Here is a 19,761-nt window from a genome sequence, read left to right on the forward strand (position 1 = left end):
CATCGTTGATCTTATGGCTGGGAAGCTGTTTGGCCAGAAAGGTAGTAGCAATGATGGACCCGAGCAGAAAGGAAGGCAATAACAAATTATTTAGGAAGATGCTGTTTGGCCAAGAAGGCAAAGGCATCAGCCCTGAGGAGAAGGGAATGCAATGGTAAATCACTTTAGAGGAAGCTGCTTTGCTGGTAAGGCAGTGGCCACAAGGAGAAAGAAAGATTGTGACCTTCTACCACTCTGTCGCTTCCCAGTTCTACCCAAAGTACACATTCCCCTCCCCTCCCCCTTGCAGTGTGGTTGAACTCAACTGGGAAGCTGGTGGAAGCCCCAGTGCTGTTAATTTACAAAGCAAATAAAGGGATATTTAATGTCACAAAGCATTCACCCAGCAAATAGCACTGGACAAAGCAAATGGCAATGCTTCCCACCCAACAATTTGTCTGCTCCCCTCCCCCAAACCATCCCAATCTTGATTCACAGATGTAATAAAACACAGCACAAGACTGGATTTTCCTGGAAAGAGGAGAACAAGAAATGAGTTTTGGAATATTGTGTTGAAGCCTCAAAGAAGCATGTTTCCTGCTTTAATGTCATGTGTTGTGAGGAAGCTACAAGGTAGTACATTTTTTTAATCAGTGTAGACAAGCTCTCTTAGTCTTCTGAGTTTTTGACTTCAATCTTCATTCTGATTGATCACTGAGCCAGAGTTGTCATCAGTATCTATTTTAAGATCATATAAATCACCTGTGGTCATGTTTTTCCTTAATGTTCAGCTATAAGCTTGTTTTTACACTTTCTGCCTTTGCTAGTAATATGGTGTCATCTTCATACCTTAAATTGTTTATGTTTTTTTTCCTTCAAATTTCATGGCTTCTTCCTCTGAGTCTAATTTTGCTTTACATATGATATGTTCAGTGATATATCAAGTTAATCAGATAGAGTGGCAACATGTAGCCTTGTCCGACCACTTGCTAATTGGAAACCATTCCTTTTCTCCTTTTTCTGTCCAAATGACAATCTGTTTTTCTGAGTATAGCTTATGCATCAAGACAATCAAATGTTGTGTACACCCATTTCATTAAGAAAGATCCATAGTTTTCATGATCTACTGATCTACACAATCAAAGGCTTTATCATAATGTGTGGCATGCAGCTAATTTTCTTTGGTGTGCTTCATTATCCAACATATATTTGCAATATGATCCCTAGTGCTGCTTTCTCTCTCTCCCTGAAGTCATCTTAGAGGTCTGGCGTTTCTCATTCTATGTATATGGAAAGAAAATCTTTGTTGAAGAATTTTGGGCATCACTTGCTTGCATTGGAGATTAAGACAATATTCATAAAAACATGGAGTTCAGCCTACATCTTGAGATGTACGAAAGAAGTGTATGCTAAAATAACTTTGAGGTGCTACAAGACTCCATCCTTCTTATGGGAAGAAATTACATGGCCACTTTTAAGAAAAAGGCTGAAGAAGAAGTTGAACTTTAGTTTCCTTCCCTTTCATTGTACTTCACTGTTTTTTCCAATTCTTTCTTAACACAAATAAGAAAGTGGTCATGTAAGTGGTCATGTAATTTCTTCCCAGAAGATAAAGGAAGTCTTATAGCACCTCAAAAGTTGTTTTAGCATAAGCTTCTTGCATGCTTCTCAAGACCTAGGCTTTTATGAATACCTTATGTAGTCCGCTAAAGCAAGCCACTTTTTACAAGAGTTTTTGTTTTCTTTTCCTTTTGGTAAATGAGTTGTATTGGGGTTTTAGTTTCTTCTTGTAGCTAAATAAATACTTTTATCATGCCTGGGCAAGGGTGATCTTCCTGAGGTACTGGTGCTTCCCCCCCCCCCCCCTTTCCACAGAATGATCCTCGTCTTATTCGCCGGCCATGTCAAAATCCATAATCTTGATCCTCAAACCTGCCCTCAATTTAAACATGATGTCAACTTATACATGAGTATATAGGACAGTTTTAAATGCTGTATTTTAATATTTTGATAAATGTTTTTTAATGTTTATGTATTGTATGTGAATTTGTGTCCCAGCATTGAATGTTTGCTGTGTATATGCTGTGCTCCACCCTGAGTCCCCTTCGGGGTGAGAAGGGCAGAATATAAATGTTTTAAATAAATAAATAAATATTATTTTCAAAAGAGACTGGAAAAGTCTAATCCAAACTGGTCCACAAATATGCTGTCAATCCCCATCTAATCTTGCCTTAAACATTCTGAAATAGCAACAAGCGTAATGTAAATCTGTTACCAAATGCTATGAACTTATCTTTTTTTGAGAGCAAGAAAAATTGTCACGTTTTAGTATTTTTAATTAAAAAATGAAATCTAAAATGAATTGGATTAACAAACCACAACATTTTTTTAAATATTAAATGTCTACCCACTTAGAGGGTTGTTTAATGGATATGTTAAATATGAAGAGCTGTCAACAGAGTTTAATTGTCAATTAATCAACTTCTTCCCTACTTATCCTCTTCCTGTGCTTCTGGAATCAGCATTAGGGTCAGATGTTAAGTAAATAGATGGAGTCCCGGTTTATATGTTATTGGTAAGGAACCATGTGAGCTATGCCAGATTTCAGGGAGCTGGTTCATATATCCTTTTAAACATTAGTGTTCCAAAAATTAACCTAGCCTTGCCACCATGCTTGCATGTTCGCTTCTTACATTGTGCAGTCATGAAAACATGCATTTTCATGTAAATTAATTGTAGCTTGCCATGCTATCTAAAGTTGGGGAGACCTTGATTAATCTTAACTATAACTAATGGAAGCATGCCACTTCAAAAGTGAAGTTTGTGAAATTGACTTGTTTTAACTAACCATCATTAAAACTAAGCAATTTTGAGTTAAGCAGAGGAATTGCATATTTCCTGATATTGAGTAAGAGTAGCTTTGTCATAAAATGTCAGCAGTATTCTCCATTTTATGCCTCCAGTTTTTTGTGCATTCATTTTTAATGTCATGCAGTTTTCCTGGAAAAAGATTATTTTTCTGAAATACATTTATAATGAAAATGGGCAGAACCAGGAAAATCTTAATGCCGCATTATTATTTTTATAATAAAATATATCCCAGGTTAATGAAAAATTGCAAATTTTTACAGTAGAGCTTGCTCCTCACTAGTTACATTATGATTTTGCTGTTGTGTTTCAACTCCTGTTGAAAAACAGTCGAAGTAATCATCTCTTTGTGATACAGTAGAGTCTTATCCAACATAAATGGGCTGGCAGAACGTTGGATAAGCAAAAATAAGGAGGGATTAAGGAAAAGCCTATGAAACGTCAAATTACATTATTATATTACAAATTAAACTCAAAAAATCACGTTTTACAACAAATTGACAGAAAAAGTAGTTCAATACACAGTAACGTTATGCTGTATTTACGAATTTGGCACAAAAACAGACAAGGGTTCTTTCTTTCTCCCACTCTGGACATTATTCCGGGCGGGAGGCAAACAGCACTGGATAATACAGAACATTAGATGAGCAAAGGTTGGATAAGCGAGACTTTACTGTATTGCAAAGTTATAGTCAGGAAAAGACCCAAGCACTTCCTTAAAACTAGACCCTAGAAACTTTTATTCCAAATAATCCACAGGGGTAATTATTCATTTATTAAATAGCAAAACATTTTGTGTGAGTAAGAAGGAGGAGGAGGAGGAGGAAGATAAGAATAATAATCTTCCAAAAGGGACTCAGGGCAACTTACAAGGCACTACAAATGTAGTATATAACATAAACAGTACATGAGTATAAAAACAATATCACATAACAATATCACATAAAAACAACCACTATTAACACATAAAATAAAACAAAAACACAATTTAAAACGCAGTCTTTCTGTAGTTAAACTAGCTGCCTTCAAATCACAACTGAAGTGGCAAAGTGTCAACCTCATATGGGCCCATTTCAGCCTACTTGAGGCCAAAACCTGCTTAAAAATTCATATTTTTAGGCTGGATTGAAAGGAGTCAAAGCTGGGAGCTAACCTAATCTCTTTTGGGAGGGTATTCTAGATCGGGGGAGCAACTACAGAGAAGGCCCTCTCTCTCGTTCCCACCAACTATGTTTGAGACAGTGGTGGAACCGAGAGAAGGGCCTCCTTTGCTAATCTCAAAGCTCATGACGGTTCATAGAAAGAGATGCTTTATCAAAATGATTTTCTTCTCCCCCCCCCCCCACCAAACTATTTGAAGGTGAGCTATTATTTGAAGGCAGACTAGGAACAAATATGCATTATAAAGATAAAGCTTGCAGGCAATCATACATAAAGCTTTCAAATAGTGTCTACAAGGGAAGACCTTCTAGTTCTTACTACATTCGATCCAAAGACTCTTACACAGGAAGATTGCAGGGTGCTGAATGAGCTTTGGAGAAAAATATGGATTTTTGCTAGGCTTCATTTTTGCTCTTCTGTACTCCACCCACTTTTTTATACTAGCAGGATTGTGCCAATACAGCCTGTACCAGTTCAAGGGCATTATGAGGGTAGTACTGATTTGTTCTTTCATCGTATCCAGGTTGCTATGCCATATTTGGGAGCGACTGAGTCTGCAGGCAAGGCATGAAATAGGATTATGCTGTAAGGGGTTTTGTTTTGTTCTATTTTGTTTTCTTGACAAGTCTTTTTCTCTCTGAAAATTCTCTCTTGGCTTAGATGATTTGTCACTAACTGATTGAGGACCAAAGGCCAAATGAATCACTCATGTATCTTGTGTCTACTGAATCTGTAGGCACTTACACCAAATGCAAAATATGGTTATATTGGATTTTTATATAAAATGCTTCTTTCATGTTGAATAAAGTCTATACGAGGGAACTTCGGGTTTTACTGCATTTGTTTTATATAGGTTATAGACTGATTATATTACCATGGATCTAGGCAGTCCTTTTATTCTGTAGATTAAGAAAGCTGCTTACTTTTGTCCTGTGTTAAAATGTTGTTAAATGATTTAAAAGAAGTTTCATTACTTTTTTGTATTTTTACACCTATTTAAATCCTGTTTAAATCAGGAGTCTTATCTCTTTATCTTTTTTCTGTGCCTCAGAGAATGTAATATATACACATATATACATTGGCATTCCTCTGTCGGTGATCCGGAAGCTCAAGTTGGTACAAAATGCAGCTGCTCGGCTTTTTGCGAGAGCTTCAATGAGATGCCACATAACACCAATCTTACTGCAGCTGCATTGGTTACCAATTGAGCACTGGATCACTTTCAAAGTGATGGTATTTACCTTTAAGGCCTTATATGGTCTGGGGCCGATGTACCTGCGGGACTGCCTCACCCCCTACCAACCTCAGAGATCCCTTCGTTCTGAGGACCAAGATTTATTGGAAGTTCCCAGTTTTAAGACCGTGCGTGTAACAGCAGAGCCTTCACAGCAGTGACACCATTACTCTGGAACATTCTGCCACCTGAAGTCCATGCCTTGCGGGACTTATTAGCGTTCCGCAGGGCATGTAAGACAAATTCGTTTCAACAGGCTTTTGATCTTTGATATTGCTGTTTTTTGTTGTCTTTTTTTTTAAAAAAAATGTTTTAGATTTTAGTCTGTTCTTGTAAGCCGCTCCGAGCCCTTACTTACTACTTACTTACTTAGGCGATCCCTCGTTGGACGAGTAAGATGGTCTTCCATTATGGATTTCCCTGTGGGTCCGTATGTGGCTGTGGAGCCCTATTCTTGCTCTGCATCTTCTTCTGCAGTGGGGGCATTGGTTTCCAGGTGGAAGGCGGTCCCGGTCAGGGTTGGCTTGACGCGCCTTCCTCCTGGCACGTTTCTCTCTTTCACCCTCCACTCGTGCCTCCTCAAATTCTGCAGCACTGCTGGTCACAGCTGTCCTCCAGCTGGAGCGATCAAGGGCCAGGGCTTCCCAGTTCTCAGTGTCTATGCCAGAGTTTTTAAGGTTGGCTTTGAGCCCATCTTTAAATCTCTTTTCCTGTCCACCAACGTTCCGTTTTCCGTTCTTAAGTTCGGAGTAGAGCAACTGCTTTGGGAGACGATGGTCAGGCATCCGGACAACGTGGCCGGCCCAGCGGAGTTGATGTTGGAGGACCATCGCTTCAATGCTGGTGGTCTTTGCTTCTTCCAGCACACTGACGTTTGTCCGCTTGTCTTCCCAGGAGATTTGCAGGATTTTCCGGAGGCAGCGCTGATGGAAACGTTCCAGGAGCTGCATGTGACGTCTGTAGACAGTCCACGTTTCACAGGCATATAGCAGGGTTGGGAGGACAATAGCTTTATAAACAAGCACCTTGGTATCCCTATGGATGTCCCGGTCCTCAAACACTCTCTGCTTCATTCTGGAAAATGCTGCACTTGCAAAGCTCAGGCGGTGTTGTATTTCGGCGTCGATGTTGACTTTGGTGGAGAGGTGGCTGCCAATGTAGCGGAAATGGTCCACATTTTCTAATGTGACACCATTAAGCTGTATTACTGGCATTGGAGAGGGATTGGCTGGTGACTGCTGGAACAGCACCTTGGTTTTCTCAATGTTCAGTGACAGGCCAAGCTTCTCATATGCTTCTGCGAAGGTGTTTAGAGTGGATTGTAGATCTTCTTCTGAATGCGCACAGATGACATTGTCATCAGCATACTGGAGTTCTATAACAGCTGTTGTTGTAACCTTGGTTTTGGCTTTCAGTCTGCTGAAGTTGAATAGCTTGCCATCTGTCCGATAGATTATTTCCACTCCAGTGGGAAGCTTCCCATCAACAAGGTGAAGTATCATAGCGATAAAGATGGAGAATAGAGTTGGGGCAATAACACATCCCTGTTTGACACCTGATTCCACCTTAAATGGGTCACTTTGGGAGCCACTGCTGTCCAAGACTGTTGCCATCATGTCATCGTGGAGGAGCCGCAGGATGTTCACAAATTTGTTTGGGCACCCGATTTTGTGGAGGATGGTCCAGAGAGCGCTGCGATTCACTGTGTCGAATGCCTTTGCAAGGTCGATGAATGCCATGTACAGAGGTTGGTTTTGTTCTCTGCATTTTTCTTGGAGCTGTCTTGCAGTGAAGATCATGTCCACTGTTCCTCTGGAGGGGCGGAAGCCATTCTGGGATTCTGGGAGGGTGTCTTCTGAGAGGGGCAGAAAGCGGTTTGCAAGGATTCTTGCGAGGATTTTCCCAGCGGAGGTTAGAAGGGAGATACCTCGATAGTTTCCACAGTCTGTTCTTTCCCCTTTTTTGAAGAGGGTGACGATGGTGGCATCCTTGAAATCTGCTGGGATTTTCTCGGTCACCCACACTTTTTCTATGAGCTGGTGGAGTTGGTGTGTCAGCTCAGGTCCTCCCTCTTTAAAGATTTCAGCAGGGATCCCATCTGGTCCACTGGCTTTGTTATTCTTCTGTTGGCTGATGGCATTGCTGACTTCTTCCAAACTAGGCAGTGCTGCAAGCTCGTCCCTGGTTTGTTTTTGCGGGATTTGTGAGAGGACCTCTTCGGCCACATTGGAGCTGCGGTTCAGGAGGCTTTGGTAGTGTTCTTTCCAACGTAGTGCAATTGAGTTTTGGTCCTTCAGGAGTTTGGTTCCATCTGATGAGCGTAGAGGCTGTATGCCATGGTTTCTTGGTCCATAGATGACCTTTGTGGCTTTGAAGAATCCCTGAGCATCATGGGTATCTGCCAGGTGTTGGATTTCTTCGGCCTTCTTTGTCCACCAGATGTTCTTGAGTTCTCTTGTCCTTCTTTGGACCTCAGCTTTTGCACTGGCATAGATCTTTTTCTTAGCAACACAGTTGATGTCTCTCTGCCATGCTTGGAAGGCTTTCCTTTTCTTGTCAATTAGCTGTTGGATCTCGATGTCATTTTCATCAAATCAGTCTTGATGTTTCTTGGCTTGGTATCCAATAGTTTCTTCGCAGGCTTGGATGATGGAGGTCTTCAGTTTGTTCCAATGTTCCTCGACATTTTCGGGGTGTACTGTGGGTAGATGGTCCTTGAGTGCTGTTTGGAGATGGGCTCATCTGGAGGGCTCCTGAAGGGCTTGGGTGTTCATTTTGCGCTTTGTCTTCCTTCCTTGGAGTCTGCGCTTGGGGGCAATCTTGAGAGCCATCGAGGATCGAATTAGCCTGTGGTCAATCCAGCAGTCGTCAGCACCTGTCATGGCTCTTGTGAGGAGCACATCACGGCGGTCTCTGGCGCGTGTGATTACATAGTCTAAGAGGTGCCAATGCTTTGACCGGGGGTGCTTCCATGATGTCTTGAACTTGTTTTTCTGGCGGAATAGCGTGTTGGTGATGACAAGGTTGTGCTCCGCACATTTGGTGAGAAGCAGGATGCCATTTGAGTTGCTGTTTCCAACCCCGTCTTTTCCGATGGTCCCTGGCCACAGGTCGAAGTCTCGCCCGACTCTTGCATTGAAGTCCCCCAGGAGGATGATTTTGTCCTCCTTAGGTATCCCCGATAGGACGGTATCCAGCTGACAGTAGAATTTCTCCTTGATGTCTTCGTCAGCATCTAGTGTTGGTGCATAGGCATTTATGATGGTTGCCCGTTGGTTTTTGGCAAGATCGATTCGGAGGGTTGAGAGTCGTTCGTTGATGCCAGTGGGTGCTTCGGACAGATGTTTCACCAGATCATTCCTGATGGCAAAGCCAACTCCGTGCATTCTTTGGTCTTTTTCGGGCAGTCCCTTCCAGAAGAAGGTGTAGCCTCCTTTTTCTTCCTTCAGCTGTCCCTCTCCTGCTCTCCGGGTCTCCTGAAGGGCTGCTATGTCGATGTTGAAGCGTCCCAGCTCCCTTGCAATGATGGCAGTTCTGCGTTCGGGGCGTTCACTGCCACTGTTGTCCATCAGAGTCCGTACGTTCCACGTACCGAAGTTCATTTTCCTTTTTTGGCCGCAGGGTGGTGACCCCACTGGACGTGGCAGTCCAGTCAGGGATAAGTGAGGCAGACTATGTTTAGGGCACCTTTTCTAGCCCCCTCCCCATGTGGGGTGAGCAGAGTGGGTCCTCAATAGGGCTGCTCAGTCGCGGATACAGCTGCCGAACTACTCAACTGCCTCGGACCTTGAGGTAGAATGACTGAGTCCGTACCCACCACCCATGTGCCAGTCTGTGACTAGGGGCTTCCAGATTTCATAGTCCTGCCCCCGTCGCCACTCGCTGATCGCCATGGGACTTTGGTTGCTTGGTTTTTGTTTTCTTTTGTTTTCTTTGGAAGACGCCTGTGCGTGGGTTTTTTTAATGTGTGGAGGTCAGTGCACAACTGATCAACACACAGACTTCACAGAGTGAGGTTCCACTGGTGATGTAGTTTAACACAATGACCGTGGCTTCTCAGACTGTTGCAGCCTTCTTCCGCCTTCGCAGCCGTTGTAACATGTGCCATGTTATCCTCCGCCTGCTCCGCCGTTGAGGTCTTTGGGTCTTCGGACTGTGCTTGGTCTGGAACCCCCCCCCCCCCGCGGCCACTCCTGGGAGTGCACGACTCCAGTTGTTGTGCCTACAGGTTCATCGGAACGCGCAAGCCCCCTCACCACGACAAGGTGACAGTCCACCGAGCCCTAGGAGAGTGGTGGCATATAAGTTTGAATAATAAATAAATAAATATTTTATTACAATTCTTTATCAGTTAGTTGCTATTTTCTTTCCAGATTTCAATGAGTTTTTAAAGTTCAAATAGGGATTAACATTTTTTAGATAAAAGATGTGAATTAGATATTTTAGGCCAACTTACCAAAATATAAGTGAAGTTCTTTAGAAGGTGTAAGCTGCCACTTTCCATACATTCCATGTGCTTTACTAGCATTCACACCAAATGCGGGAATTAAATAGAATCCTATGGATCATCAAAGAGTGAGTTCCAAAGAGATGATAAAGAGGTCTAGTACAATCTTAGGCACCTTCATGAGCATAGTCACTTGAGAAGAATCTTCCGTGTGTCCACTACAGTACACGGACCTACTTCAGGTATGCACAATGACTAATTGCCTCAAAAAGTATTTATCCTGGACGTGGGAGATATGTATTCATCTCCATTGGCTACTGTCTAGGACTCATGGAACATGTGGAGGGCTGTATAATTCTTAACCATGGAACACTGTTCCATGTCTACAGTCTTAAAAACAATTGGCTATCCAGTGGAGTAGATTGCTGTTTGAAAGATAAAGATCTAAAGAACTGTCCAGCGTGAGGAATTAATTTATTAAGTCTTTGATTTTTTTAACAGACTTGGCAATTTCATATCAGTAGTATACAGTTTTCCTTATTTCTTAAGTGAGAGCATCAATGTATGACTGATAACTGCAGTTTGTCATTTCAATAGCTTAAACAAAAAAAGATTTTGGCGCCGTAATTGATTGAGAAATGGAAGTTAAAATGGCTGTGACATACAATGATTAGAGTATTGTATGTGGATTTCAGAGATCACAATCCTCATTGAGCCATGAAATGCACTGGTTGATCTTGACTCACCCAGTCGCTGTATGACCTTTTTCAGAGGTTGTTGTCAGAATAAGTAGAAAGGATACACATTCTCATTTAAATGGTTAGCAGTTAATGAAAAGAGAGATCGGACAATCTGTATTTTGAACTTAGAATCTCATATTTTGTAGTAGTAATTGGGAACAAATAAAAGTGTTGATTTCTTTCTTTTGAGTTATAGGTTATGACTAAGAAGTTAAAAAATATTTGCTTTTTCTCAAAATCCTGTTACAGATTTTTTTAAAGTTCCCAAAAATGTTTTAGAATAGAGTCAATGATATAACCTTATAAAATTAATCTCTTTATCTTAACATTCAACAAGCAGGAGGGGAGGATCATGGGACTGCCGAGAACTTTAGGACAGGATAGTTGTCACCCAGTACAGTTGGCCATCACTCCCAAGTAACGGGACTTTATAAAAGAGAGCAAACCCACTAGGATAGCCCAAGGACAGTCTCTTTCACAATGCCCAGAAGTTCCAGAACTTAGACACTATATCAAATGTGCACACCTTGACCCTCTGCTCATACTCATGATTCAGTACGCAGAACCAAAACCACATGCATACTCTTATTTCAGTTTTGTAGGCTTTTACGTTGTCTAGGAAACATACAGATCTGTTACTGAGGTAGACACATTATAACACATCTTTTTGTGTGTAGAATATTTGTGGTGTGTGTGTTTTAGCTGAACAATAATATTTATTGAGGATAGAGTTTCTTTCTCCATAGTAATGTGATATTTAAATTAAGAAATCTAAAATACTAAGAAATTAAACAGCCTTCAGCAAACACACTAAATCACCTAAAGTTAATCTATGTTAGGTTGCAAATTATTTTTTCTTTTCTGTCTGTATCATAGATGAACCGTCTGCAAGATCTAGTAAGAAAAAGTGAACAAGGTCTTGGTACAGCAGAAGGACACATCTCCAATCTTCAAGAAACCCAAGAAATACTACAAAAAGAGCTGGAATTAACCAGAGCAAGACTGAGGGAGACCACAGATTCTCTGTATAATGTTGAGGTAACACCTTATATATAAGCTATACCAACCAGATTATATATTTATTTAGAATATTTGTACTCCACTTTTCTCCGTGTGCAGACTCAAGGCACACAGCATAAAAACATACAAATTCCAACAGTTAAAATTTGTTACCAACAATAAAACATGGTAAAAACATATATAAATTAATTCCAATTCATCACTATCTCCACCGGAGACACCTCAGTTATTTACAGGCTTAAAATTTCCTAGGATCCCACTATGTATCAATCAAAGCTTTCTTGAATAGGAAGGCCTTGACCCTTTTCCTGAAACTAAGTAGGGATGGTGCTGCTCTTAATTCTTCTGGGAGGGTGTTCCAGAGAGCAGGTGCTGTGCCCTAAAAGTATCCTTCTCTTCCAGTGTGTAGCCGCATACTGATAGGAACGTGTGCGGCAATGCATGTTTTCCCACTAGATCTAAGTGCTCACTAGATCAAACTGGGATGTTACGGGGGGACCCGGTGTTCCAGGTAGGCTGGACTGAAGTCATATAGGGTTTTATAGGTGATCCCCCAGCACCTTAAATTGAGCCTGGAAACAGACAGGCAACCAATGAAGGTGCCTCAGATTAAGAAGTTTATAGAATTGTTGATGCTCATACAAAGCTCTCATCCCAAACGCATGATATTTCCCCATTTAATGTTACTTACTTCACCTATATAATCTTTAAATTAATATGTGAAAAATAAGTCTGAGATGGTCAAAGAGAAAATAGTTAGAAATCTTCTAAAGGCGAGATACTTATGTCACATTCTCCTGCAAGAAAGTCATCGAAATTGTGCAGTTGTCAACAGCTATTCAAAGTTTGGGACTTATTCTTTGGGGAGGAAAATAATCTAGGGACATTTTTTTAAAAAACGTTATGTAAAAAAAAACTTTGCAGAAAATGGAATTTTATATTCAGGAAACTGGGTGTTTTTGTACATGAAAGGCTGCTTTCTTCTGATTAATTTTATTTTCTTTGTGGAAATGTTTTTCTTTTTTCTTTTGCACTTAAAATGCCCTTTTCTCATTAGAAAAAGCCACATGCATTTTCATATGTAGTAAATCCCAGACTATTAGCTCTTATCCATCTGGATTGTTCCTTACTGGGTTTTCAGACACTTGAGAAACCTGTTTTAAATACTGCATTTCACAGATTCTAAGATGCAATTTTCCCCCAAAAAAATTGAGGTTCAAAAATGGTGTGTGTCTTAGAATTGGTGGCATCCTAGAATTGTGGGTCTCTTTAAAAAATATAAAAGAAGATCAGGAGCATTGGCTGAGAGAGTGGAAACCAACTTTCATGGCCAGCCTCAGGAATGCCCCCAACCCTCATCTAGTGCAGATGTTGACTCCCAACCTCACATGCTTTGCATTGCCACAAGCTCAGCATGGTCAATACATGGAGCTTCTGCACTCCAGATGCTGTTGCCAGCCTTACTGTTTGCCATCCTCTCAGTGTTGCCAGGTAAGTCTTGAAGGAAGAGGAATGATGGTGGTAGTGGCAGCTGAGGGTGTGGGAGTCTTTCACTTTTTCTCTGGAGGCCGCTGTGACAGGGGGATGAGAGGAAGAAGCCCTTTGTGCCAGGAAGACAAAAGGGCAGCTCTCAACTACTCCTGGTACACAGGGTTTCTTCCTCACATGTCCCTGCCTTGTTGCCACTGCCTCTTCCACTCTCAAAAGCATCACTACTAGCACAGAGAAACAAAGAGAGAGAATGAAGCCAGATCCCAGATCTGGAGTCCAGGCCCTCCAGCTGGCTTCTCTTCATCTCTCTCTCTCTCTGGTCTGAAATGTATTTCTGGCAGTTTATTTAAACATTGCTGACATTATTTTTGCATTTGAGAAGGGCATTACTATTGTTTCAGGACGTAATATTGCCATGGATTTTGTTCTCATTTAACTCTGATGAAAATCGCTTATGTTTCTAGGGGGAATTAGAGCAGGAAAGACAACAGCATGAGACAATGATTGTGGCCATGAGAGAAGAGGAAAAATTCAAAGTTGACAGAATGGCCCGTGATCTGGAAATAAAATGGACAGAGAATCTTCGGTAAATGTTACTGGTTTTTTCCTTTCTATGTTTTTTCTGTTTGAGAGGAAGTATTATAACTGCAGAAGTGTAGTTTAAGTCAAAACAATGAATTTCAGAAATTCACAACATTGCTAAATGGAAGAATGTGTATTAGTTCTCCCTCTTCTTCTCAGGCAAGAATGCTCTAAACTTCGAGAAGAGTTGAGGCTTCAGCATGAAGAAGATAAGAAGTCAGCAATGACACAATTGTTGCAACTAAAAGAGAGGGAAAAAAATGCTGCCAGAGACAGCTGGCAAAAGAAAGTGGAAGATCTCTTGGATCAGGTAATCATACTGGTTGCGTACCCTTGACATGTTTAAAATACAAGAGAAGAGGGCTATTTTTTGTGGTGACAATTTGTTTAGAATTTGAGGGATGATTTTAAGAATCCAGTGCATACGTTTGTGGTTATTTGTTTTACTGGTGTTGTTTACAGTGTTTTTATATTTTAAAAGAACCAATGTGGTAGAGTGCTTTGAATGTTGGACTACGGCACTGGGAGACCAGTCTCCAAGTCTCTGGTCAGCAATGGAAACCCACTGGGTGACCTTGGACAGATTGCATTCTCAAGAAAAGGCAAAAATCCATGTGACAAATTCTGCAAAGAAAAAGCCCCTTGACAATAAGTCAGCAATAATTTGAAGGCATACAACAATGAAAATAATATTGAAGATGTCAGACATTAGTGGTGAATTGGAAAGATGCCTGTGAAGGCTAAACCATAGTTTTGTTTCATCTAGTTTGCAAATTTAGGCTCAAATAGGCCTTCTGCACTCTGGGTGGTGAGCCTCTGGGTGTTGCTGCACTGCAGTTGCCTAATCCTTCACCACTGTGTATGCTAGGGGTGATGTGAGTTTCATTCCTACAAGGTGTCTGAATTAGAGGAACAGGCAGAAATACAAGTTGAAGTGGAATCTTTGTTTTACGTATTGAAGCATGTGTTTTTATTCAAAAAAAAAAAACGTGTTTTTATTCAACAATTTGTTTCCATCCTCTCTTTCAAAAGCCCATGCCATTCAGAGTGTAAAGTACAGCACTAAATCTAAAATATGAAACCATACCATTGTTACCCAGCATAGAGCACACAACCTAAGAGGGAGAGGGAGAGGGAGAAAAAATTGTAAGTGAATTTGCTAGAGTAACATATTTTGCATTCCTTTAAAAAGATATATGTATCCACTGAGGTGGTAGCTGTCAAGGAACAACTCCGTGGATTGTAACACTTACTTAACTAACTTCATATTGGAAATTGCTTTGCGTATTGAAATTCTTTGCACAGGGTTGTAGTGTCGACAATTAGGGAATGATAGATAGTTTTCCCATGTTCTTCACGCCAAGGGGGTAAATGAGGTGAAAGCTGCTTCAATATAGAGTTTGATATCCAGCTGCATATATTAGGAGAACAAAACAATCATGTAAATTTCCAGTATATGTAGATTACAGGTTATGTAATTTTAAATACATTTTACTCTGCACTCAACATGGCTAACAATATCCTATTGCTAATCTCATAAAATGCAAACAAAAATATTAAGCTGTTTCTAAAAGATTTGTCTGATACATACCTGATTTAAGTAAGCAAGTCATGAAGGGTCAGCTTCAGTGACAGACTAATGCAGTCTATGATTCCAGTGCAGCAAGCAGCTTTGCTGTAAATACAATAGCAGTCTCTTTCCTAGCTCAGGATATTAGTCTTTTGAACAAAATTGAATTTCTTTCTTTGTAAAGCTAGACTTTGAAAAAGAACTATTATTCATGCTTCTTTAGCAAAGACATTGAGGAAGAAAAGCACATAAATCAGTATGAATTACATCAAGACCATTGCTAGTTTGATTGAAAGATGAAATAATCTAAAGTGAGTGATGTCTGATTCATAAATCATGTATCCAGAACAAAATGATCCATCACACAATTTGAACAGTTGTATTGCTCATATATGTGTTGCATCTGATGTATATGGTGATACACCACTTATACATGCTGACCGTGCATCTTCAGCTTGTTAGTAAATTGCACTATACTATTATATGTAAAATGTAATTTTGCTATGGATCACTAAATAACAATATTTTAAGGGGGGGTCATACCTAAAAATGAATATTGTGCAGTAAACTTTAGGCTCACTTAAGTTGAATCTGCAGTATAGGTAGGCCTAGATAATTATGTTGCCAGCCTTAAAAATGGCAAAATAATGTGGTCATTATTTCCAAAACATTGCTGAACACTTGGTTAAAATATTCAAAAAGATACGCTATCAAGTATGAACAATGAAAATCAATAGATTATTGTTCCTCCAAAATGTATTTATTGAAGTTTCATATGTATCAATTTGGAGTTTAAAACTGAGAATTTAACATCAAAGCAGAATACAATTTACGAAATGTCTTCCATTTTGCCCTAGTTTTTCATGTTTTAACAAAATGGGACACCGTGTTTTATTAATGTTGTCATTTCGTATGTGTTCAGTGGACTTCTATCACAAGCCATAGCAAAAGTGTTCTATGTCAGCTTTTCCCAATAAATTTTCAACATATTTTCTTTGTCAAATTAATATTAGTATTCTGTGTCTTACTTTCCCTTTATCCCATCGTCTTAGTTATTTCTGAATGTTTCCCTTTATTTCTGTGATCTTTCCTTCATAGCGGCACTGTCTCGGTGAAGCTTTGCATAAATCTATCAGCAATGTAAGTGAGTTGCACTTACAAATTATACATGAGGGCATGCTTGCACTTCTCAGCTTGCATACTGGCCAGTGCTGCATCTAAGCATTAGCCTTTGAAATTTGAAAAAAAGGTGTTCGAGGGAAAGTATTACCCTTTAATTTAATAAAAAGCTCTGTGCTGCATTCATTCTTTCATTCATTCATATGTGTATGTGTTCATATCATTCGACATCACACAGTCATTATCTGTGTTGTAAAAACAAGCTTGCAGGCAGTCTGTTTGCACATGGTAAAGCTTTTTTAAAGCATGAAATGTGTGATACTATGTTGTAATTCAGTTATGGTTGAACTCCCGTAGTTTCTTCTGTTATGAAAGAAAAGGGGTGGAATCAGATTCTCTTGTGTAGAATACCGTGCATGCATACATGTGAGCTGGTGCACACACACACACCACACTTGATGGTTGGGGAACCCTTCGGAGAAGAATTCAAGGATAGATGGAAAACAGTTACTTTCCTTTCTGCATACAGAATTGACTTACATTGACATGTGCCAGCTAATACTTCAAAGTGATTCTTAGAATGGTGCAAAAATATTAATATGTTTCCCCTTAAGGACTATCAAAATATCAGATATCCTTGTGGCATTGAATTATAGTGACAAAGGTTTTGTGGGCTATACCACAATTCATAGCTATACCACAATTCATGGCTATACCACAATTCACTAATATACAATGTCAGTTGATATTCAGTAGTTTATCTCCTATTGAAAAAAACCTTTACAATGCAATCCTTTAGATATCTATTCATAAAGAAATGCCAGTGGAGGGTAGCCTCAGCCAAGTGGATTAAACCTTTATGCCCAAATCCTAACAAAAGAAGTCTGATAATTTGGTTATGATATGTTACACCAATAGACACTGGAACCAACAATTGGAGTGATGTCAATGGTTGTCTAGATTTGGGATGTAGTCCTGGGTGGAGAAATGCATCTGCACCTGGAGAGATTTGCTTGGCACTTGTACTGTTTGTTTCTTTTTAAGCAATCGTGCTTCTTCAGATGGGTATTTCACTATAGAAAAGATTTTCAAAATAGTGTAACCTATGTGCATGTTTCTCTACTGCCTAATCAAATGGCTGAATTAATTGCAGCCATAATAAATAATGGAAGGTTCTTAAGTGGCTTATTTTAAACAATTTGAGATATATATATATATATATATATATATATATATATATATTTAAAAGGCAGTATTTCATTAGCTTTTTAAATGCTGAGACAAAAAGAGAAATGTTCAAGATATCTGTACTGAGAACTACAATTGAGCTACTTCTGTCACTGTTTGGGAAATCTGTCTTTTTACTCAGGCGTTGGTCTTAGGCCAGCTTTCCTTGACCCCCTTTGCCCCCTCCTAGTTTTTTACAATAACTGACTTCTACTAAGTCATATGCTATCAGTCATTCTAACACATGTTAGTTCCTGAAACATTTCACTAATCAACATTTACCTCACCACTCCATTTGCTTCTCCCTCCCAGCAGCTACATATCTCATACTCATGTACTAAATCAAATAACTTTTATATACAAATCCATGATATCACACCCTGCAGAGTACTTTCATGTTTTGTGGAAAAGAGTACCAGTCCTAGCACTGTTTTTCTTGCCTGCTCATGTTGGACTTAATGTTGTATTTGTCACAAAATTCACTCTAAAAAGAGCTACACTGACTCAAATGTTCTGTGTGTGATTTGTATATGGTTTCCTGTGTAGCTTGCACCTGTGTTTCACTGGTACACTGACTTGGGAGTGTCCAAACTGACATTTGGACTTTACCCGATTCAAAAAAAGTTGCAGTCAAAATATGAGTCTAATTGCAACTTATTTAAAGAGTGTGAATTTTCCTTAGGAATTCAAAATAATTTTATCATTGCTTATGTGGCATAGAGTATTATAATTTATTTTAGAAGTGTTAAATACCTTTATTTTATTGAAAATAATATTAGGGTGCTGCTTTTAAAATATACAGTTCATTTACAGGAGAATCCTCAGCTTGTCTAGTCAGAAAAAATACAGTTAAATTTCTTAGTGTTTACTCCAAAGTAATTGGATAGCATTATAGGCTTATATGACATTCTTCTATATGGCTACTCAAAAGTAAATCTTACTGAACATAGTGGAGCTTTCTTCCATATAGCTGGGATAACAGAGCCCTTCCAAAAAAATTGGAAAAGCGGGTGGTAGCATGAATTGGTCTATCAAATATGTGAGTAATTCACAGAGGTGTTTGCTGCATAAGTTATAAAAATGCAAATTTATTTTCTATTTTTAATCTAAAAATGTTTGTTTTGGGTTCCTAATTTATTAGAGATATTATGTACTGGAATTTCTGCTTAAAATAAATGTATTACTTAACAAAAGAAGTCATGATGGAGAAAGTGTCCTCTACACTTGAGAAAGTGTATCTTTTATATTATAAATTGTTTGATACATCATAGGATGGCTACTTGTTGGGTGAAACATGTACCATTTTGGTGGGGGGGGGGATATAAATAAATATAAATAGAGTATATTTCTAATTTGAATTTCTACTGATCTTTGTTTTTCTGCAAACTAGATATCCCTGCTAAAGCAAAATCTGGAAATGCAGCTTTCCCAATCTCAGAACTCAATGCAGCAGCTGCAGGCACAATTTAGTCAGGAGCGACAGAGGCTGGCCCATGAAATTGAAGAGCTGGAAGTAGAGCATCGGCACAGACATACGTCTATGAAAGAAGCTCATATGCTTGCATTTCAGAACCTGGAAGAAACAAAAGAACAAGAACAAAAGGCATGTTTATTTGTACCTCTGCAACTTTATGACATTTTCAAATGACAGGCCACAAGAAACTGAGAAGCAGCGCTGTGTTTTCACACAAAGGTTGTTCATCTTCATTTGGGCACTCCGGAGTCACACTTTCTCAATCTCAGAAAAAGGGTGGGGCAAGCCCCTCTGAGTAAATCCTGCCAAGAAAACCCCATGATAGATTTACCTTTGGAGTTACCATAAGTCGGAAATAACTTGAAGGCACTCAACAACAACTGTCTATTATCTATACAGTTATCCCATATTCTCTTAAAGTTGTGTAACCTGTGCATGTATTGGGGCCTCCACCCACATTTTTCCCCCACGTTGACTGATTCTTCTGCCAATTGATCAAAGAGGAAAGGACATAGGAGGAAAAGCGATGAGATCAGGGAGGTAGAATCCAAGCCTGGAGTCTATATCCAGCCTTGGAGAAGGATTTCTAATCTATTCTGTGACATCCAGAATACTGTCCCAGGGACTGCAGTTTAGCAGTTCTGACTATTTTATCTTCTGCAAATGGGGTTCCCCTGAGAATATGAGTACCTTTCTTTTTTAGTAATCATGATTCAATTGTAAATATATTGGCATACTGTATATCCATTGACTGTTAGAGTGATAATTATGATTTGGCTCAAAATTGGTACAAATCACCAATATTTATTACTCACAGGAATTATCTCTCTACATTTGATTTATAAGTAA

At 39.5% G+C, this 19,761-nt stretch overlaps 1 protein-coding gene across 5 annotated transcripts in view; it reads left to right on the forward strand.

Annotated features, from left to right (window-relative positions):
* FAM184A (family with sequence similarity 184 member A) overlaps positions 1 to 19,761 on the forward strand; it is an 86,747-nt gene that overhangs the window by 46,040 nt on the left and 20,946 nt on the right. For all 5 annotated transcript variants that reach the window (XR_009629899.2, XM_060753251.2, XM_060753253.2 and 2 more), the window contains exons 7-10: positions 11,306 to 11,467; positions 13,405 to 13,526; positions 13,682 to 13,832; positions 18,829 to 19,041. Coding sequence is in view for 4 of the 5 variants with exons in the window: in XM_060753251.2 (XP_060609234.1) it covers positions 11,306 to 11,467; positions 13,405 to 13,526; positions 13,682 to 13,832; positions 18,829 to 19,041 (648 nt within the window). In the remaining variant the exon portion in view is untranslated. The remainder of the gene's footprint in view (positions 1 to 11,305; positions 11,468 to 13,404; positions 13,527 to 13,681; positions 13,833 to 18,828; positions 19,042 to 19,761) is intronic.

Source organism: Anolis sagrei, chromosome 1 (genome assembly GCF_037176765.1).
Source record: "Anolis sagrei isolate rAnoSag1 chromosome 1, rAnoSag1.mat, whole genome shotgun sequence".
NCBI classification, from domain to species: Eukaryota; Metazoa; Chordata; class Lepidosauria; order Squamata; family Dactyloidae; genus Anolis; species Anolis sagrei.